Here is a 24,012-nt window from a genome sequence, read left to right as displayed (position 1 = left end):
GTTATAATGTTATTTCACTTTAAGCATGTTAATTATAAGTTAGTGGACAGATTTAACTATCTCTTGTGGTAGGCAATTTCTTATTCCCTTTTGAATAATAATGATACTAGTAATATTAACGAGAATATTTTTGTTAATGGATTATTTATTCTTTTCAAAGATACGATAAGGACAAAAAGACAAAAATACACTATGTAATCATAAATGCTATATTATAAACAACTAATTAATCATCCCTAATAAAAATTATATATTATAAATATATTTATGTATGATCAGCGTTTTGATAATTAACTTCCCATTGATTTGCTCTCTCTGTAGGATTATGGAAATGACACGTATCATTACGCTACTAAAGGAATAGCAGTATCAATCAACTAAACCCAATGAAAATGATAAGTTCTTTTAAAGGTATTTTGGTACCTTTTATGTTTTTACTCGTCTCTACAGATGCTGTAACAATTTCTTCTGACACTTATTTAGGCAATATTTCTTTCTCTGTCCCCCTTACCATTGATAAAAGTTATTTTTGGCGTTAGTAAACGGAAACTCTTACAGTTTCACCAAGGACTTGTTCGTGAAGGGTTCACTTTTCGTCGGGGCTTTAAATTCATATGATAATAGATTTAGTTCTACATTTGGTGGTTCAACTATTACAAATGACGGTTTGATTGTGGTTAATGGTAAGAATGTTACAACTGATTTAATGACTGTATCATGGAGTGGTTTCCCAATTACTAATAATGGAAAAATGTATTTTGATGGTTTGAATAGCAGTTCTAGCAGGTTCACATTAGATTCAAGTATATCTTTAACCAATACTGGTTTAATGTCTTTTGGTCAAAATGTATCTTCAAATTTTACTAATATTGTACACCTTACATCAGGATCTGTTATTAATATTGGTACTATTTGTTTGAAGAATGTTAAGGCATTTTTGGAAATTTCCATAGCAGGCGACGGTTGTATTACAATAGGTTAAGGTTCTTTATATGTTATAACGGATGCATCAAGCTCTGGTGTACTCGGTCCACGAACTATATATTTAAGCTCTCCTTTCTCAATGCTTTATATAGGCTCATATGGTAACACAGATAATATATATGTCAGAGGTTTTGGTAATGGTAATTATTTGACATTTCGTACTGTAATAGCAGGTTATGATTATGATCCAGGTACTGGTATTTTGACAGTCAGTGAGGCCACTATTCATAAAATTAATATTGGTACTGGTTATAACTAGCGTGGATTTTCGGTGAAAACTGTAGATAACTATGTTGGTTTTAATTTTATCAATAACGCATTAATATATAATGCAACTGCTCCAAACGGTTTTCCTAGCGCTTGTATGCCATGTAATCCAGCTCCTTGAATACCTATTATTAACTCCACTTCATCCTGTTCCTCTTCATTATCTGCATATTCAAGTGTCTCTTCTAGTTACTCCACTAGTTCTATACCATCTACTTGGGATTCTTCCAGTTTTATTACTTCATCATCATCACCAAAACTAAGTGCTATCACTTCCTACAATCCCAGGCATCATAGGCTCTGTTTCTGCTCAATCCACAATTACATCTTACACCACTGACGCCAACGGCAGCAGCGGCGAAGTTGACATTGTTGTTGTTGTCACTCCGGTTCAAAGTACTGTCACTGTATACATTGCAGGCTCAGTAAGTGCAGCTTCTGGTCTTTCCTCATACATCTCCTACACCACCGACTCCAACGGCAGTACCAAAGTCATTGGTGTTGTTGTAGTCGAGACTCCAATATATGGAAGCTCCACTATTCATGTTGGAGAAACTGGATCTATTTTAACTGGTACTTTAGTTGCTTTGACTACGGTTGTTAATGGAGTCACTATGACCACAACTTATTGTCCAGAACCATCTGAAACTTCTGAAACAAGTATGACTGCTATTATTGGACATGGTTCTATTAAACCTATTTATACTAATTCAAAGAACCAACAAGAAGAGACCAACTCATTTTCTGCTGTGTTCAATGCAACTCCAGTTACTTCTATTGCTTCTACCACTACTGGCACAGTGTTTACCAACAATGAAAATCAACCAACATCTAGAAACTCCAGAGAATCTACCACTGTTGTTGTTGGTTCTACAAGGGGTAACATAGATGTTACTTCGGAAACTAGTACTGTTGAATCCAGAAGACCAGAAACATCTCTAACTACAAAGATGCCGCAAGTTTCCCAATTCGTTTCTGAGCAATTCTCCTCATCGCCAGCCACTATGACAGCCTCTCATGCAAGTGCACCTTCTCTTGCATCATATAAGGGTAAGGGTAGCACCATATAAATGAAATGGAGTGTTGCCCATTTTGTTGGTCTATTATTATTTATGATTATTTAAATCGAATGCAGGTAAGGAATTCTAAAAGAAATAATTCTAAATAGTTAAATAATTAAATACTACTATCTAAACATATATAATACCCTAATATTATATGTATTGTGTATTTTTTTCCTTTGACTCTTGTTTTCCAGTTTTGTTAAATACTTTGGCTATGCTTAATCAATAAATCTTGATTAGCGAACTTACTGTCATACAACTTTGAAATCAACTGATCATATTTTAGAAATATACGTATTTTAAACCCCTTTTAATCAAGAAAAATTGTAATTATGAAGATTTAATGCTAGTTTAATTCAAAGATCATAATAAAAGGATTGACACATATCTTAAAAACTATTATAATATTTCTCTACCTATGTTAGTATTCGAGAACTTGACTAGATGAGTGATCATTAAATGCGAAGCAAGAATGTCTTAAATCTTTTTCTTTCTATATTCCCTTATTATTTCCTCTCTTTCCCATATATATACGTACACACGGGGATGAAAATAAATAATATATATATATATATATTAGTTCGATAACATCATTGTCTCTTAAGTCAATTAACTACATATATGTATATATATACATCTACATAAATATGTCAACTCCTATAGCCTTCATTTTTAACTAATGATTCCACTTCTACTTCTTTTATTTTTGTAACATTATATCTGACCCTAAATGAAATAGGGTATTGAAAAACTATTATTTTCACGAATAGCAGAAAGATACCATAAAATTACTCCGACAATATTCAAAGCAATGAAAGTTTTTTTGATTAACACAAAAAAAGTGTAAGAAAATGAGGTGTCAAGATATTTTTCAAATACCCATAATTGCACACTGATGATATATTGTAATTACTATGTATGTTAAGAGCATTATACACAAATAATTCAGATATGCATTATATTGTAATATAGATACCCTTTGTTCTATAAATATATGGCATCTCTTCTTGTATTTTGCTGGATGTAGAGATTTCAAAGTTTCAAAAGAGACAAGAAAATTTCCCCTCTACACTTGAAAAATATCGTAATAACAATTATCCCAAGATTTTAATAATATGGGAACTTTCTTTTTAAATAAGGAACATGTAACAATATTAGAACATATTCATATTTTTGCAAATGTTAATCCATAGATAAAGTATGTCTTGTTATTTTAAAGTTATAATGGAATTAAATTCTTATTTTTTTTTTTTGAATTTCAATAACTTCTCATCATTCTTTGTTGCAGTTAGAGGTCCATATACAGTATTAGATATCCAGTCATAATAATGTCAGACTAATTCTTAAAAAAAGTAGATTTTCTGAATAGTAAATTGAAAGATTAACATGTTAATACTCCACCATAGTATATTCTTAAATGTTGTTCAATGTTCAAAGATCGAGATAAAATCTCTTTTTATTACGTTATTTTTCAAATATTAAAATAAGATCATTTGAGTAAAAGATAGAACAAAATTGTTAAGCAGGGAAAGCAGTACAGTAAAATGAAATAAAAATATAATCAAAATATTATTCATTATATTAAATCAATGTGTCTTTTATCATCATTACCATAAGCATTGAAAATTAAACATAAATCAAATACATCCATAATAAGATTGGAATTAGTAAGGATAAATATCCAGTAAGATATAAGTAAAAAGATGATATAGTAAATTTGTTTATGGATATAGCATAATTGTATCTATGTTTATAACAGTTATCATGATGTGCTAATTTCAAAAGGCTATTTTCTGTGATCATAAATTATTATAACACTATCATTTGATGGATAATGAAGTGATATAGAAGATATAATTATATTTTTCATATTGAAAATATTAGTAAGGGATAGTGTTCATGTGTTATTGGAGAATTCTTAAATAGTCATATTTATTATGAAAGTAGTAGTATAACAGTAAATGAAAGTGGTATTTAATAAATAGTTTCCCTAGTTACAATATATGTATGGAGTAAGTTCTTTTGAGAATATTCTCTATAGCTACTTATGAATGATTATTAAGTATACAGTGGTGTAACTATACCATCTTAAATAGTGGTTTAGCAATGTTCAAAGTTATACCATATAGTAAACATATCGTAACTGTTTATTTATGGTTAGATGGATCTGCATTTTATATGGTTGTCGATGAGTGTGGTTATTATTGTAATTGATTTTTTTTTTTCGAACTATTTTTTCAAATTTTGAAACAAGAAAAATTGACAATTGAAATCTGAATGAAAAGAGATTGGTGGATAATGAAAAGATAATGATAATTGATGCTAAGAGTAATTAAGTGTAATGTGTTTGTGTAGTATCATTCTTGTTTAAGACATAATATCAAGAGAAGTTGTATATTAATGAGGAGTTCATAGTTTAAGAGTGATACCATACAATCTACCAGTTATTAATATCTAAATGAAGTAAGCAGTTCAAGAATGAAAACATAATTGAAAGAAATAGTGGTTGATATGAGCTTAGTCTACTATGTATAAATCCATAGTAAAGATACATGTTGATATCATTATGGCAGATACAGTAAATAACATTGTATGTTATAGGTTTAAAAGAGCAATAAAATTTACTAGATGATATCACTATAATAAACATAAAAATGTGACCGTAAATATAAGATGTGATAGAGTAACCATTGATGAATCAGATTAATCCAGTGTATTATGTTTATGTTGTTTACATCTTTTCTACATCCTACACATGAAAAGAAAATGGTCTAAATTTATTGACTTATTTATCACGAAATAAATAACTCTATCGTTGTTATTTTTATTCTTTCGAAAATTGTGGTTCACTCATATTTTGTAATTTAAAGAAAGAGATAGTGATATATATGTTTCAGAAACTTTTTAGAAAGAGCTCATTGTTTTGCTTACCTTGGTATAGTTGGTGGATTAAGTATAAATTGTTCATATAATCATTTGACATGGGAAATAATTTTTGCTCTACTCATGGGAAAAGATATATTGGACAGTTTCCAGAGAACTATGAGAAATATTCTGTGCCTAATAATACAAAATTATTTTCCAGAAAACAAGATCGATTCAAAAATAATCTACATGTTCTATATGCAGTGAAAGCCGCAAATTTGAAAAATCTGCTTACGTTTTTCATTTCAAAGAAGACTTTGATAAATAGATTTATGTTAAACACTATACCATCTTTCTACTGTTTATGATCAAGCATTTATCCTATGAAAATATTTAAAATGATATTTAATTTAAATAATCTTAATTGTTTATGGAAATATAGTTTTGTAGATTTAACATTTGGGATTAGAGTCTCAGGGATGCTAATATGGTATCTCCTGAACTATAGTAGACTTAAAGTCTAACGTTGTTATGTTTTAAGTATTTAGTAAATTGGATTTCTCGTTTATTGAAAACCCATGCAAATAGTATATATTGTATTTATTATTAAATACATATTGATCTTTCACAACTTTACTTCTTTCAAAAAAATTACCAACGATCTACCAAAATCAGTTTTTAACAAAAAAGATCTTGTGAACATACGATATATTGTCTAATTATATTATATTGGACTCAACTATATCATAATCCAATGTTGATAATTATCCCTACGATCTATCAAACTGGATCAAAGACCTCTTTAAGTGAGCTTTGATATAAAATTTCCTACGTGGATTATTTGATAATCGACTACAAAAACTCACACATTCTAATTTGTATTATTGACAACATCATTTCTCTTATCTCATCATGTTTCAGAACATCACACGCGAGGATTAAATAGTTACAACTTAATAAATAAGTACTCATAATGAACCTTTAGAGCCTAGCATAATTTTTCCATATTTGTAAGTTAGACAATCAACAAATATTATTATTGTTGTTTATTTATTAAAACAGGTCTCTTAGCACTGTGGTTTGAAATATAAATAAAGATCACTTCTCTGGAGAACTTGTAACAACTCTTTATTTATATATAATTACAACTGTAGATATCTACAAATTTTTGTAATGTTTTGGGTCGATCTTCTCATCACAAGATTGTATATTAAGGTATTCATGAAATCGGATATCTTGCTTCAATACTATTTACAAAACGTGAGGAATTAATACTAGCTAAATAGATATAAACAGAATATAAACAACACCCTAATACTTTTGATTCTCAAAAAACTTGTGTTTTAACAACAATACAGCCAAAACAGCATAAATTAACATATTCAAGACCTCAAGAACTATAAATCTACGAAGGATTGATATGACATTTTCCAAACTTTCATGATGATTAAACCAAATGCAAGAATATTATTGATAAAGTGCTGTCAAAAAAACATAATAGAAAAATCAAATATTCCCCATCATACCATTTTAAAAGTGTTCTTAGAAACAATTCAAAAAACAAATAAACACAACAGTAATATAATCATAGATTCATAAAAACGAATAGGTTCTTTCTGTTTTGTCTTATCCTTGTAGAAAAAAAGATTGGTAAAATGATTATCTAATGGTTGCTATTTTGTTTATTGACGTCTAATACAAAATTTTACAAAATATTTTATCGATTGTTACGTGTCTGGAAATACTTTCATGTAATGGAACTTATCCTAATGTTAACATAATAATTTTATTGTTAATAAGATCCATAGGGATATAAGTAATTTATAAGATGATGTATTGTCGTGATAGTGAAATACATTCACAGATATCTTTATACATTCATGTTGGGGATGATATCAGAAAGTAATTCTTACTATAGAATAAGGCCAGCAAAAACAAGTTAAAAACTATATCTGAGTATAAGTAAGAGTGTTTGTATAACTAATACAGAAATTATATCAATTACAGAAAATGAATTCTTTGACAATTACCCATATACAATTCATATTTTTATTCTCAAGAGTACTATGGTATAGTTCATTTGAAAAAGTTATGACAACTACTGTTCTAGAAAATTAACTGTCAGAATGCAATGATCTTTCCAAACTCAAAAATAAGAGAGAAGGAAATACTTTCAGAAATAGTTTTGTGGATTGTGATTTCTTTGAATAATAGTAATAGTCATAGCATATGAATAATCATTCTGTAAATTCATAGTTGCCTCTCCCACACCTCACATTAACAATATATTTTTTATTATAGTATATTAAAGTTGTTAAGAATTGGTGCTCATAGTCATTGGATAAATAGTGAACGTTCTCAATACTGTAATTGGATAAATATATATTACAAAATTGTATTAAAGTTCTTCCATCTTCTTCTGTATGTATAACACAGAAATGATAATATGTGAAAAGTATGCGGGAAAAGAAACACGATTTGAAAAAATGTTGTCTTTGTGTATGTTAAATTTTGTTACTTCTCCTCTATGAATGGCAAAAATCAAGCAAGCAGTTTTATTAACATTTTGTGACATGTAAACAACAGTTCCTCAGCATTCCAGTGGTGTCATATGTTGGAATCTCATTGTTCCCTTTGTTTCATTCTCAAATATTCTATTTCGACGACATAATAAAAGTAACAGTATAACACAGAAATTGTTAACATTCAACAACAAATAATGGAGTTATAAAACCACAATAATTTAACTGAACATTAATAAATAATCCATATATACTAACATAATGAAAGTTTAATAAACTAGCGTAGCAAAGAACACTTGAGATAAACTTCTATCCAGAGAAATTGAAACGCCAATGTACTTCATTTAATAGTTGAACTATGATAATATCTAAGAAGGTATATTGATATTTTAAAAACACAACATATATTATCACACTATGAATATATACCAATTCATGTTAGAAATAAAATATACCACTGCATATTGAAATCCGGTTTTCTATCTAATGAAAGTTCCAACATCACTATTTAGAGATAATTACTACAAATACTCTTTTCTTCTTTTCTTCTCTTAATCTACTTTTCATCTCATCGTTGATGGAAAAACTGCTGCAGCAAAAAAATTCTGTGATGACATCGAGAAAAAATATTTAAAAATTTTAAAAAATACAAAGCACGTAACTATGTTTTGACTAGTATATTTCTTTGTGAGTGTTAAGTAACTAGTTTAAACAATGAATGCTACGATTAGAATATATTTCATGTTATATCTGCTAGATTTCTCCAGTGTGGTTCACTCTATACTTTCCCACTAGCCTTTTGAAAGTATTTTCTGTTTATTTACTGTACACTAGAAAGAACGAGTATACAAGAACACTAAACACAACATTCTAAGAATGACATTGCCAATTTAAAAGTATATTAGAATATCAATCACCCAAGGATTGAAGAACAACCCGGAGTAATGACTAATGTGCATACAATTTGAACAATTACAAGCAACAATATTTAATACATATATTTTATTGTAGTTAGGTTAAGTCATATAAATATTATTTCTAGAGACTGTATTTTTGTGATGTTGCATAACAAATTTACAAGAAGTAACTAATGTGATGTTCCTAATTACATATTCCATTTGATGGACACTATATAGGGTTCTTACTGGTTCAAGCAAAGTTGTACTAGATGACCATATTGTAATAGAACTAGTTAGAATATTCACAAGTACGTGCCACATGAACTATTTGAAATATTGTGTGTCATTTTTATTGAGCTGAGTGGGTTGCATACCTTCTTAGATACCATACTTATACTGTATTGAAAAACATTAAGATATAAGACAGCTGACAAATATAATAGTGGTATTCTATAATAACTACTTTTTTATTGTGGAAATTTCATTCTAATATATAACAATAGAAGTAACATAGAATATAAGGTATAATGAAGGCGTGATATTTTACAAAGATTAGTAAAAAAGTATGGAAATGTGATGATGTATCAGTGGTGAGAAGATACGTTTATCCAAAGGTTATAATATTATTATGAATAATAAACACAGAATAAGTTATATGAAACAATTATTCGAAGAAGAGATAATGTAATATATCTGAATTTCACGAAGCAAACAGATGGATGTGAAAAAATAGTAGTTTGGTAAAGTTGATATTTCATTGTCATGATAACTCTTGAAAGAGAGTAAGAATATATATGTTGAAATACAATGGTAAGAAAAGAGAACTTCTAAGAATTAAATAACAAACAAATGACCAATATAAAAGGGGTATTAAGATGTTATAAGAAATGATAAAATAGGATAAATAAAGTGATACTGTTAGAATAAGAAATTGATTGGTAAAAGAATTAATAACAGTGTGCTAATGGAGATCACTGTCTATTTATAAATAAAAACAAGATTCAACCATGAAATTTTTGAACAATATTAGATTCTCGTGATCATGCTTTTTGAATTTTATTGAACTAATTTAAAGAGGAAATACATATAGAATAGGATTAGATGTAACATAGTTGAGTATATTGTATTTTGTTGATGTGCAGGAATTAGTAAATGAAAGTGATTGTTGATTGCGAATGCACATGCTAATTATTTCCATATGATATAAAAAGATATTACTATGCAAATAGTATATCAAAAAACAAAACAAGATCATAATTCAACAACTGTATGGATAAGAATGATTGTATATTGCTAGATTGTGATAAAGATTAAATCATATAAACAAATAAAGAATTATAAAGGTGTTGAAGCATTTTCATTGTCAATTAAATATGGAAATAATGTACTGGCAAAAAATACGGTAATCTAAGTAAGTTTATATTGTTGTGTGTTCTTGTTGCTAGAATCATATTACTCTTGTGTTTCTTGAGATGATATTTCAGAACTTGTAAAATATTATTATTAAAAAATGAAAAAAGAAGTGGACTATAAAACTATGAGGAAGTAAAAATAACTGCAGGAGTGGTAGTTGCTTAATAAGTGCTTGTTAATAGAATGAAACAAATGTGGTTGATATATTGCAGATGTGGTGATTTAGTTTGACACAACAGCTCTGTAATATGAGGTAGAGGGTAAGGAGATTACATTCTTGATATTGTGAAAGGCATGAACACTAAATGATACTTGTATATAACGAGAAATGATGATATATCAATATGTGATATTGAAACTGTACTGTATATTCTTAAAAATTAATATTTAATGGATAATAGTAATGAGAGAGATAAATATATGTAGTTATATGTGAGATCAGTAATAAAAAGAATTTTTTAGAGTGTACCGTTGAGATAGTATTTCCAGTAAATGTGAAGTGGAAATGGACATTTAAAAGTAATTATATACCAAGGTGTATATATATTTAAATAACATCACTGTGTTGTCAGTAGTATCTTATGTATATAATCTAGTATTAGTAGTCTGCTTCATACGATATATTATTCTTCACACACATGGATCCTCATACTATTTTATGAACATATCAATACTGTCAATTGATATATACAGCTCCTTATATCGTGATTTATTAACTATCCTTATAATATATATTGATGATTATTAATTATCAGTACTTACTAAATATACTATGCCATATGGACATATATGTTTATATAAGCTGTTATTTTATATATTATATTAGTATATATTAATACAAATGAACATATAATAAGTATATTGATTAATATCCCATTGAATATTTATTACAATATATAAAAGATATATATATACATAGAGTTGAATATTATAAATAGGAATTAGGGGATAAACTACCAGGTAAGCTAACAACTTTTAAGTCTGAAGCAAGTTGATTCGATAATATATATATAATAATTAAAGAGAAGACGTGCAGAGAATATTATTCAATCCTAACACAGTTGTATTTTAGCTAGTTAGGGTTTGATTTAGTTATTACTATTCCATATAGAGAATACTTCTAATGCTAGAATTTCATGAAGAAACTAAATAATAGAGAAAAATGAACTATCTTTTACACACCATCATCTCACTATTTATACCTCATATAAAGTGACTTGTCCGTTCTACTTAATGATTAAGAAAATGTATAATATAATTGACCTTGTTATTATTTTAATAGACCCTTTATATGGATTTCTATGATTCATTAGCATAAAGTATATATTATCCTTAAATTATTATTAAATACAATATGTGTTTATAATAATTTTAATAAATATGTAAATATTCTTGATATGTTTAATACTTGTAAAGATATAAATTATTATATACAATCAGTAATAGAAACTAAGCATTTTAAAACAGGTATTCACAGGGTTAATTAAATAAGTAAGTTGAAATGCTTGTCCAAAGAAAGATCGCTAATGTTAGGTATGAGTAAATATGATTGTTAGATCACGTTGAAACTCAACTACTGTTAATAAGCTTAGGTACTAGAACTGTCACAACATATACAATTTTCCATATCATTTCGTTACGACTAACAGATGGAGAGTACTTAATGATGTAATTTGTGATGGTATTATCAGTTAGTGAACAAGAAGATACAAAATTAAACCTGAAGAAATAATAAATATATGTTAAAATTCTAGTAATTTGTATAGTTTATTAAGTTTTATGGTATAAGTATTTTATATATGTATAAAAATAGTTTAGTATTATTTATATTGTATAGCACAGCATTGCTTAATATCAAAATATGATACTTGATCAGACATAAAATAGATTGCTATTATAGGGATATACTCTGTAGAAGTATAATAATTTATTATATGTACAATGAAAGCATATAGAGATGTAGTTAATAAACACCTATATGATATTAGTATGGAAGAATCAACACGTGATAGTATAGCATTTGTTTTTTAATAGATAAATTTAAGGTTGGAATATTTAATATTATATTGATATTCATACTATGCAAGAATCGGTTTAAAATAAGTATTAAAAACTTTCAATATTATATGAAGATATAGTAAAAGCTAATAAAAACAAATATTATAGAAATAGATGATAATAGTATGTGAGAATTAGTATAATAATTATTACTGAATATTGTAGGGATGCAATGGGATTGTATTGAATAAGAAAAACTATAGTGTTTTACAAAGTAGTTAACATAACTCAGGCAGCATTTTTAATAGAAGAACAATGATCTTCTATTACGTCATTCGTATTCACATATCTGTGATAAACTACTTGGAAATATAAACCTTGTTGTGGTTTCACTTCAAAGTATGTTGGAAGAGCTGTTGGGAAATGGCGTTAATAGTAGATAGAAACTGAACTTTTACGAAATGTATACAGTGGAACAAAACAGTAAAGATGAAGATTGGGAAATATCATGGTGTATGTGTCTTGCACACACCGATAATTGGGTTCATTGGATCCAATGTGATACAGGTCATTAATTGCCACTCTTCCTTTTTGATTCCTATTCACTATTATTACTTTTCTATCAGGCTGCAGTTGTTGTATCGTAAACTACTATCTATATGAGTTTGAATTAACTATATTTGTATATGATAGATTACACCACTTTAGAAGTTTCAAGTGTTCAGTGATATGATATCAAACGCTACCAATTGTGATAACCTTATGATTATTAATTTCTGATAATAGTCGACTTGGAATTAATATTAATAGATAACTTGGATAGATAAAAGATGTAGACTCACTTTATATCTCCAGACCTAATAATAAAAATGTAACTTTACCAATATAACCAATATTGACTAAGTAATACATATTACATAATGGGATCCATGATCTAACTTAACACTTTTTTTAGATCTCATATTTAATTACCAACAATTATTAATAGTTAATAGCTACCTGGACTCTTACTAAATGCATTATCTATGAGACATAGTAGAAATTATTGTTGAGAAGTAGCAACTATTTGTATTGAATAAACCAGATATATTCTCAACTATATTCTATGACTATTATGTAGCTACTTGTACACAAAATTATAGCAACATTCACTTTCCTTTTTTATGCAGAACACGCCTTTAATAATATACAAAAAGTGTAAATAAAATTAAGGTATGATACGAGGAAATCTTTAGTTTTATTTATATGGATATCAAGTAATTTTCCTCCACGAATAGTAAAATATGTACAAATAGTTTCACTGTTTATTATCTGCTTTGTTTAAAAATTGTTATAATATTAACACGATGAACTGATATAAACTTATAATAGGATATTGATGGTATTATAAGTTCTCTGCTATTAATAGTAGGACATTAGTGGTACTATAAATTGTTATTTTATTGCTTAGTCTTTTTCTTTCTACATAACTAATATACGAGATACAATATTATACAGTATGCTCATATTATCTTCGAGTCTTCTATAATATAAATTTTTTATAACTTTTAATCACTTAGTACGGTGAATTTAGATCATCAAACATAACTCTAATCATATATCAATAGGTATGGATACAAGAAAGCGACTATGATAATTTTTATATTAAATACTTAAAGGAGAGAGTAAGTGTATTGTAATATATGATTACGATTTAGTTAGTAATGAAGTAGAGTGTTGAGTTTTAGAAGGTGTGGATTAATAACGTATATGTTATGACGGAACATTATAAACTGTAATTTTTATAAGTAATCGTTGACTGTATTAAATAATACAAATCTTATATACGAGACTACGTATTGTGTATATAAAGTAATGAGTGAAAGAAATTATTTCTAATTTCTATATCCTAACTATATATAATTTTCTAAAAGTTAACTTTGTGCAAACTACTTCTTTTCTTATATCTTTTTTATATAATACCATATCTGTATTATATATACAAAAGAAAATTGAAAAACTTAAACATAATTTTGCAAACTGTAAATATATCATTGAGAATGTTTACTACTTATCAAATAATTACAAGTTCAACAAACATGTTATTTATAATCCTTCTCTTTTCAGGTTGTTTTAAAAAAACTAAACACTATTTAAAACACTGATAGTACATATAAAGAAGCAACATTATTCAAAAAAAGATAAGATTAGTGAAAAAATTACTAACATATTCAACCACTTTGACATTCATTATCAATTCCACCATATGCATCAACATATACCTCACCTACCATTATAGAATCTTCCCCTGGAATAGAACTATCTCCAAATGAAGCGCAAAATTTATCTTGAACACCATAGCAAAGCAAATCAGTACATGGCTGAATTTGAGATATAAACATATTTCCAATGCCCATCGCCCCACTCTGTGCTTCATTTTGCATATTTGCCTTGAATAATTCAGCAGCAACAACATTCAGACCATACAAGTTGTATGAAAGCCATTCACCATCTCCTCTCTTGTGAAAAGTCTTTGTTTGCGTAGTAAACTCCTTAAATGCTTTAGCAGACGCTAATAAATGTCTTGGATGAACTACAGTAGTTATCATTGTGTCATTATAATTGATAGACCAAGTTAACATATTATCGATGCTACCATCTCTTTTATAAAGAGGTCCCTCATTATTATACAAAATTGCTGAAACACCTGTAACATTGTCAAAAAAGTTCCCTAAAGACTGATTGAGCGCATATACATGATCTTCAAGTAAAGAACCAGACACCAAAGTTAAATTTGCTGCGGGATATGGATGTTCCAACAAAATATTTCTTTTAGCAACACCTGACTCCTTCCACCATTGCCAACCACTACTAGCACCTTCAGCAGAAAGACCAGCACTAATAGAAGCACAAGCAGCACCAATAACATATGTCCCAATACACCATGCTGGTCCAGAAAGAGCAATACCTGAAATTGCCACTTCAGCAGCAGGATTGCAAATTTGAGGAGCAATTAATCTAGCCCCATAAGCAATAGATCCAAAAAAGGTAACACCTGCTGCAAGTAATATACTCTTCCAGTTAATACGTTTTATTAAATATGCTGTGGTAGGAACAGTAAGTAATAGTATAATAAAAATATTTTTTTTAGTTGTATTAATCAACGTTACTACCAATTTTATTTAAATAAGCTTGTTTACAAATCCTTTACGACTTTGATGATCTCTATAGAATTATTTATTTTTCCAATATTTAGAGATATTCCTACACTTTAAATTTTAAGTAAATAGAGTTTGTTTTGAATTTGTTGAAAAGTAATTAAATATATACAGATATATAATACATAGATATGGCTATAAATTTAAATAAACGAAATAGTTAAATTTTTTCTAAACTTAAATAAATAACATTTAGAAGTTTTTAATAACGCTTATAAAAAATTACTCATATTTTTAGTTAATATTGTTTCGATTATTATTATTATTATAATAAAAAAGGTATCATCCCAAATATCTGAGATTCTTAAAAAATTCATTTGCTATTATCATAATTAATTATAAAAGTTAATAAAGACATTACAGAGACAATGTCCAGTATTGTCTATTAAAAACGAATACTTATGTTTTATTGTTGAAAACTGTCTTGAACGATTTTATATAGTCAAATTGGGAGCAAAAAGTCTTATCATTGATTATACATTGTTTTCAGTTGAGATAAGAAAGAAGAGTAATAATATAATTAAAAGAAATGTATATTATGGGCTGGGCTTTGTTGAGTTAATTTTTATTTTTAATCAAAACTGAGATTGTGAAAAAATAACAATACAAGGAAAAGAAAAATTTAAGCAATTTCCTATTTAATATAGATTATATAATTTAGTAAATATTCTTGATACAAAAAAAATGCACATACATAATTGACCCAATAATTTATTTTTTTAAACACAATACTTTCTGATTTTTTTTTACTTTTTTCATATTCTCTGAAAAAAACATAGTATGGATATTCAAAACAAATACCAGCCATGTTTGTTTAAATATAATAAAATCAAAAAAAAAATTTTTGAATACGGATTCTATTGCCCGACCTTTATGAAATCATTGTATGTCACAATAAGAAGAGAAGTTACATGTCTATTGTCATCAATTAGGCCATTTTTATGAATTTTTTTTTCTTATTAATTTTTTTTTCTCAAATATTTACAACTTTGGACAAAACTCCAAATTGCAAAATTTTATGTTTGCAGATATAGAAAGAATTGAATAAAATCAAAACTTTACCTTGATATCTTTATAGAATTGTTCTTTAAAACTTTAATTGTTAGCATATAGAAACAGGAAATCCATGATTGTACACAATAAAAAAAGACAATTAGCCCAGCAAATATTAAGATTTTTCTATTGTTAAGAGAAGACAAAAAAATATATAGCTTATATTTATATTGTTAGTTCTCTTACAACTTCACAAATATCAACTTAAAAAAGATGTTATCGATGTGAAAAAAACTTTTGAAAATTTCTGTATCACTTGATTATGAAAGACATTATTATAGAATATTAACATAAGTAGAAAAACTATAATACATGGGACTAGAATAAGTCAACATAAGAATAGGATGTATATAATATGTATATATTTTATTATTGATATCTAATTTTGTTTTCAAGTTGAACAACAATACAATTATATATCATTAAAAGAAGAGTCAAATTAACAACTTTTTTTTGGAAGTGATATAAAATATACTGTCCTGGAAGCTAATTATTTAATACATATTTAATCTTGATATATACAAAATAATTAATTAGAACATCGTAAAAGGTTATCTCAAGTAGTATACTAAAACATCGATATTAATTATATATATAAATACTTGCAAACCATATAATTGGTTGATACTAACTATTAAATAGAATAGTTCTAGCTACTATCAATATTCTTATTATTGTTGTTATTGTTACTATTGATATTCTTCTAAGTAGAACCTCTTAGATAGAATATGAATGTTAATGCTTATAAGGATTTCTGACACCGTCTCCAAATATTTTCTTAAGTAAGTTTCTCAGTAATATGCCACCAATGTCCATCCGACGATCGTTTGTTTTGTTCGAATATACTCACAACTTTAAATCCAGAGTTTCGGTTGTTCCAACTTCATCGCCTTGACATTCGGCCCTACCCGCAGACTACATATTTCAGGAGTTTTCCAATTAGGGCTTTTTACAAACATACAGTATCGAAAATTGAAAAAAAAAAAAAAAATAAAAAATAAAACTTTTTTTTATAGAAAAATATATAACTATAGTAGAAGTAAATTTTTATATGATTATCTTGTCAAAATCTATTGTTCCTATGTTTTTTTTTTATGTATCTAAAACAGAAATCATTTCCTTTTTGAGACCCTATTGCATCTTTATTTCACAATTGTTCCATCTCTACTGTTAAACGAATTTCATCTGTATTCTGCAGTAGTATCCGAAGTCAAAAAAATAAATAAACAGAAAGGCTCAGCATATAAAGAAAAAGTTTTGTCAAGATTTATAATCTTCAGAATATAAAATCAATAAATTAGTGTACTTTTGTTTATGACCAAGCAAAAGGAAAGTCAAATTGATTTACATCACAAAGAAGAATCAAGCTCCTTTTACCCTTTTATTTTATGTAATTTAAGGCATATGATATCAAATAAACATGAATGAATTTAAAAGACAATTTTCAATTTATATATGTTTGTTAAAACCTCCACGGACTAAATTCATTTGGATAATGGGATGTTCCTTATTAATTATTATATTTTTGCAAATGGTATCCAATAATTACTGCGCAACGCTTTATTCCTTGGGAATATCCATCTTCGGCTCTTTTTCATATAGATCAAGACAGATTATGTGGGATTGTTGTAATAATATGGAGTATGCCTGTCCATCTCTATGTATCACTAATTATATTTTTTTCTCTTTGAGTTTTTCGCTTCTGATTGGATTATGTGTTAACATAATACTTGAAATGATAAATGCTTGTTTGAAAAGGTAATTGATAATATAGTAGTACTATATTACTGGTCCATTATCAACTCAATAGAATAATATTGTTTAGATACATTCAGGTCTAGATGGTAAAAAAAATGATTATTTTTTATTTTCATTTTCGTAAAATTTTATAGTAAAACCAGGTGCTTCCATGATGTTTGATAACAAAAAGATAATAGGTGGAAATTTTTCTAAGTAATTGACTGTAAAATAATTCAACATAATTGTTGTAGATTTATTAAAACTATTAAAGAAGAGGATTATTATTAATATAAAGTAAATCAAATGAAATAGTTGTACACACATTTCTAGTGCGTTCTATTTATGCTATTATCAATTGTGGATATAAAAATATTGTCTGTGTGCCATAGTATTAATATTTCAAAAGAATATATGTACATTTGTATATACAAATATTTTTATTTAGAATATGAATATTATCATAGAATATATTGTAAATAGTAGCCTGCGAATAAGAATTTAAAAGCATCTTCCAACACCCAGATGGATTATTTGTACATCTGCACCAGTTCTTTTCTTAAACTGAGTCCCTAAGCACTAAAATTATCTAAGCGGCGCTCCTTCTAAATATAAAAGCCATAAATATGTGCAAGTTTGTGCTACGACAAGTTATCATACAATATTACAAATACAAATAAAACGTAAAACATTTACACAAGAGAGCGATTCTCTATTGACTTAACATATACATTTACCAGAAAACAAATATATTCAAACCTTATCAATTAATTTGTGCTAAACTCTAATTTGTCTATCTATTTATTCTGGAACGTTCAAATTCAACAAATATATAAAATTACGCCTTATATAAATTTATATTCTCATATGATATTGTTTACTTAGTAAGCACTATTATGTAATAATAATTAACATAGATTATATGGACATTTAATAAAAAATACTATAGGGACCACCCATATACAGCTGGGGTATAAATGTTTACATATTAATATAAAATTCCATGTGTGTGAGGAAAAATAAATTGTATAAAGCATATCATTATTACCAGATTACATACATAAAAGAATACTGCTAAATCAGTGATCTTAAATAAATATAACTATATTACCTTTTTGTATAAATTTACTTCATATTTAATATGTATTAAATATTTATTGGTATGTATCTTAGCTCAATTACTATATTATTAATGTTGCTTGTTAAAAAATAGACAATATATCTATCACGTTTCTTTGTTAATGATCAAATAGAGTAAATCATTGGTGGTTTTTTTGCAAGATTAATATGTATTTAATAATAAATACAATATATACTATTTGCATGGGTTTTCAATAAACGAGAAATCCAATTTACTAAATACTTAAAACATAACAACGTTAGACTTTAAGTCTACTATAGTTCAGGAGATACCATATTAGCATCCCTGAGACTCTAATCCCAAATGTTAAATCTACAAAACTATATTTCCATAAACAATTAAGATTATTTAAATTAAATATCATTTTAAATATTTTCATAGGATAAATGCTTGATCATAAACAGTAGAAAGATGGTATAGTGTTTAACATAAATCTATTTATCAAAGTCTTCTTTGAAATGAAAAACGTAAGCAGATTTTTCAAATTTGCGGCTTTCACTGCATATAGAACATGTAGATTATTTTTGAATCGATCTTGTTTTCTGGAAAATAATTTTGTATTATTAGGCACAGAATATTTCTCATAGTTCTCTGGAAACTGTCCAATATATCTTTTCCCATGAGTAGAGCAAAAATTATTTCCCATGTCAAATGATTATATGAACAATTTATACTTAATCCACCAACTATACCAAGGTAAGCAAAACAATGAGCTCTTTCTAAAAAGTTTCTGAAACATATATATCACTATCTCTTTCTTTAAATTACAAAATATGAGTGAACCACAATTTTCGAATGAATAAAAATAACAACGATAGAGTTATTTATTTTGTGATAAATAAGTCAATGAATTTTGACCATTCTCTTTTCATGTGTAAGATATAGAAACAATGTAAACAACGTAAACTTAATACACTGGATTAATCTGATCCATCAATGGTTATTTTATCACATCTTATATTTGCAGCTACATTTCTAGGTTTATTATGGTAATATCATCTAGTAAATTTTATTGCTCTTTTAAACCTATAACATACAATGTTATTTACTGTATCTGCTATCATGATATCAACATGTATCGTTACTATGGATTTATACATAGTAGACTAAGTTCATATCAACCACTATTTCTTTCAATTATGTCTTTATTCTTGAACTGCTTACTTCATTTAGACATTAATAACTGGTAGATTGTATGGTATCACTCTTAAACTATGAACTCCTCATTAATATACAACTTCTCTTGATATTATGTCTTAAACAAGAATGATACTACACAAACACATCACACTTAATTACTCTTAGCATCAATTATCATTATCTTTTCATTATCCACCAATCTCTTTTCATTCAGATTTCAATTGTCAATTTTTCTTGTTTCAAAATTTGAAAAAATAGTTCGAAAAAAAAATCAATTACAATAATAACCACACTCATCGACAACCATATAAAATGCAGATCCATCTAACCATAAATAAACAGTTACGATATGTTTACTATATGGTATAACTTTGAACATTGCTAAACCACTATTTAAGATGGTATAGTTACACCACTGTATACTTAATAATCATTCATAAGTAGCTATAGAGAATATTCTCAAAAGAACTTACTCCATACATATATTGTAACTAGGGAAACTATTTATTAAATACCACTTTCATTTACTGTTATACTACTACTTTCATAATAAATATGACTATTTAAGAATTCTCCAATAACACATGAACACTATCCCTTACTAATATTTTCAATATGAAAAATATAATTATATCTTCTATATCACTTCATTATCCATCAAATGATAGTGTTATAATAATTTATGATCACAGAAAATAGCCTTTTGAAATTAGCACATCATGATAACTGTTATAAACATAGATACAATTATGCTATATCCATAAACAAATTTACTATATCATCTTTTTACTTATATCTTACTGGATATTTATCCTTACTAATTCCAATCTTATTATGGATGTATTTGATTTATGTTTAATTTTCAATGCTTATGGTAATGATGATAAAAGACACATTGATTTAATATAATGAATAATATTTTGATTATATTTTTATTTCATTTTACTGTACTGCTTTCCCTGCTTAACAATTTTGTTCTATCTTTTACTCAAATGATCTTATTTTAATATTTGAAAAATAACGTAATAAAAAGAGATTTTATCTCGATCTTTGAACATTGAACAACATTTAAGAATATACTATGGTGGAGTATTAACATGTTAATCTTTCAATTTACTATTCAGAAAATCTACTTTTTTTAAGAATTAGTCTGACATTATTATGACTGGATATCTAATACTGTATATGGACCTCTAACTGCAACAAAGAATGATGAGAAGTTATTGAAATTCAAAAAAAAAAATAAGAATTTAATTCCATTATAACTTTAAAATAACAAGACATACTTTATCTATGGATTAACATTTGCAAAAATATGAATATGTTCTAATATTGTTACATGTTCCTTATTTAAAAAGAAAGTTCCCATATTATTAAAATCTTGGGATAATTGTTATTACGATATTTTTCAAGTGTAGAGGGGAAATTTTCTTGTCTCTTTTGAAACTTTGAAATCTCTACATCCAGCAAAATACAAGAAGAGATGCCATATATTTATAGAACAAAGGGTATCTATATTACAATATAATGCATATCTGAATTATTTGTGTATAATGCTCTTAACATACATAGTAATTACAATATATCATCAGTGTGCAATTATGGGTATTTGAAAAATATCTTGACACCTCATTTTCTTACACTTTTTTTGTGTTAATCAAAAAAACTTTCATTGCTTTGAATATTGTCGGAGTAATTTTATGGTATCTTTCTGCTATTCGTGAAAATAATAGTTTTTCAATACCCTATTTCATTTAGGGTCAGATATAATGTTACAAAAATAAAAGAAGTAGAAGTGGAATCATTAGTTAAAAATGAAGGCTATAGGAGTTGACATATTTATGTAGATGTATATATATACATATATGTAGTTAATTGACTTAAGAGACAATGATGTTATCGAACTAATATATATATATATATATTATTTATTTTCATCCCCGTGTGTACGTATATATATGGGAAAGAGAGGAAATAATAAGGGAATATAGAAAGAAAAAGATTTAAGACATTCTTGCTTCGCATTTAATGATCACTCATCTAGTCAAGTTCTCGAATACTAACATAGGTAGAGAAATATTATAATAGTTTTTAAGATATGTGTCAATCCTTTTATTATGATCTTTGAATTAAACTAGCATTAAATCTTCATAATTACAATTTTTCTTGATTAAAAGGGGTTTAAAATACGTATATTTCTAAAATATGATCAGTTGATTTCAAAGTTGTATGACAGTAAGTTCGCTAATCAAGATTTATTGATTAAGCATAGCCAAAGTATTTAACAAAACTGGAAAACAAGAGTCAAAGGAAAAAATACACAATACATATAATATTAGGGTATTATATATGTTTAGATAGTAGTATTTAATTATTTAACTATTTAGAATTATTTCTTTTAGAATTCCTTACCTGCATTCGATTTAAATAATCATAAATAATAATAGACCAACAAAATGGGCAACACTCCATTTCATTTATATGGTGCTACCCTTACCCTTATATGATGCAAGAGAAGGTGCACTTGCATGAGAGGCTGTCATAGTGGCTGGCGATGAGGAGAATTGCTCAGAAACGAATTGGGAAACTTGCGGTATCTTTGTAGTTAGAGATGTTTCTGGTCTTCTGGATTCAACAGTACTAGTTTCCGAAGTAATATCTATGTTACCCCTTGTAGAACCAACAACAACAGTGGTAGATTCTCTGGAGTTTCTAGATGTTGGTTGATTTTCATTGTTGGTAAACACTGTGCCAGTAGTGGTAGAAGCAATAGAAGTAACTGGAGTTGCATTGAACACAGCAGAAAATGAGTTGGTCTCTTCTTGTTGGTTCTTTGAATTAGTATAAATAGGTTTAATAGAACCATGTCCAATAATAGCAGTCATACTTGTTTCAGAAGTTTCAGATGGTTCTGGACAATAAGTTGTGGTCATAGTGACTCCATTAACAACCGTAGTCAAAGCAACTAAAGTACCAGTTAAAATAGATCCAGTTTCTCCAACATGAATAGTGGAGCTTCCATATATTGGAGTCTCGACTACAACAACACCAATGACTTTGGTACTGCCGTTGGAGTCGGTGGTGTAGGAGATGTATGAGGAAAGACCAGAAGCTGCACTTACTGAGCCTGCAATGTATACAGTGACAGTACTTTGAACCGGAGTGACAACAACAACAATGTCAACTTCGCCGCTGCTGCCGTTGGCGTCAGTGGTGTAAGATGTAATTGTGGATTGAGCAGAAACAGAGCCTATGATGCCTGGGATTGTAGGAAGTGATAGCACTTAGTTTTGGTGATGATGATGAAGTAATAAAACTGGAAGAATCCCAAGTAGATGGTATAGAACTAGTGGAGTAACTAGAAGAGACACTTGAATATGCAGATAATGAAGAGGAACAGGATGAAGTGGAGTTAATAATAGGTATTCAAGGAGCTGGATTACATGGCATACAAGCGCTAGGAAAACCGTTTGGAGCAGTTGCATTATATATTAATGCGTTATTGATAAAATTAAAACCAACATAGTTATCTACAGTTTTCACCGAAAATCCACGCTAGTTATAACCAGTACCAATATTAATTTTATGAATAGTGGCCTCACTGACTGTCAAAATACCAGTACCTGGATCATAATCATAACCTGCTATTACAGTACGAAATGTCAAATAATTACCATTACCAAAACCTCTGACATATATATTATCTGTGTTACCATATGAGCCTATATAAAG

At 27.6% G+C, this 24,012-nt stretch overlaps 4 protein-coding genes across 4 annotated transcripts; 2 read left to right on the top strand and 2 right to left on the bottom strand.

The window, feature by feature from the left end:
- Positions 1-706: 706 nt before the first annotated feature.
- On the top strand, positions 707-982 carry PWA37_000550 (uncharacterized protein; the record flags this gene model as incomplete). Its single annotated transcript, XM_064857225.1, has 1 exon — positions 707-982. One exon carries the CDS (start codon positions 707-709, stop codon positions 980-982), a length of 276 nt encoding a protein of 91 aa, XP_064716358.1.
- Positions 983-1,865: 883 nt separating this feature from the next.
- On the top strand, positions 1,866-2,321 carry WSC4 (Wsc4p; the record flags this gene model as incomplete). The annotated part of the gene is made up of 1 exon (XM_064857224.1): positions 1,866-2,321. The coding sequence occupies one exon, from the start codon at positions 1,866-1,868 to the stop codon at positions 2,319-2,321; it is 456 nt and encodes a 151-aa protein (XP_064716357.1).
- An 11,901-nt stretch (positions 2,322-14,222) lies between these two features.
- Positions 14,223-15,439, bottom strand: PWA37_000548 (uncharacterized protein; the record flags this gene model as incomplete). Its single annotated transcript, XM_064857223.1, has 2 exons — positions 14,223-15,094; positions 15,436-15,439. The coding sequence occupies 2 exons, from the start codon at positions 15,437-15,439 to the stop codon at positions 14,223-14,225; spliced, it is 876 nt and encodes a 291-aa protein (XP_064716356.1).
- Positions 15,440-22,757: 7,318 nt separating this feature from the next.
- On the bottom strand, positions 22,758-23,213 carry PWA37_000547 (uncharacterized protein; the record flags this gene model as incomplete). Its single annotated transcript, XM_064857222.1, has 1 exon — positions 22,758-23,213. One exon carries the CDS (start codon positions 23,211-23,213, stop codon positions 22,758-22,760), a length of 456 nt encoding a protein of 151 aa, XP_064716355.1.
- Positions 23,214-24,012: the final 799 nt, after the last annotated feature.

Source organism: Arxiozyma heterogenica (assembly GCF_036370985.1).
Source record: "Arxiozyma heterogenica strain weizmannii chromosome Unknown scaffold_11, whole genome shotgun sequence".
Taxonomy (NCBI): Eukaryota; Fungi; Ascomycota; class Saccharomycetes; order Saccharomycetales; family Saccharomycetaceae; genus Arxiozyma; species Arxiozyma heterogenica.
Note: the sequence above shows the minus strand (reverse complement) of the source record. Positions and strands in the feature narration are given on the sequence as shown.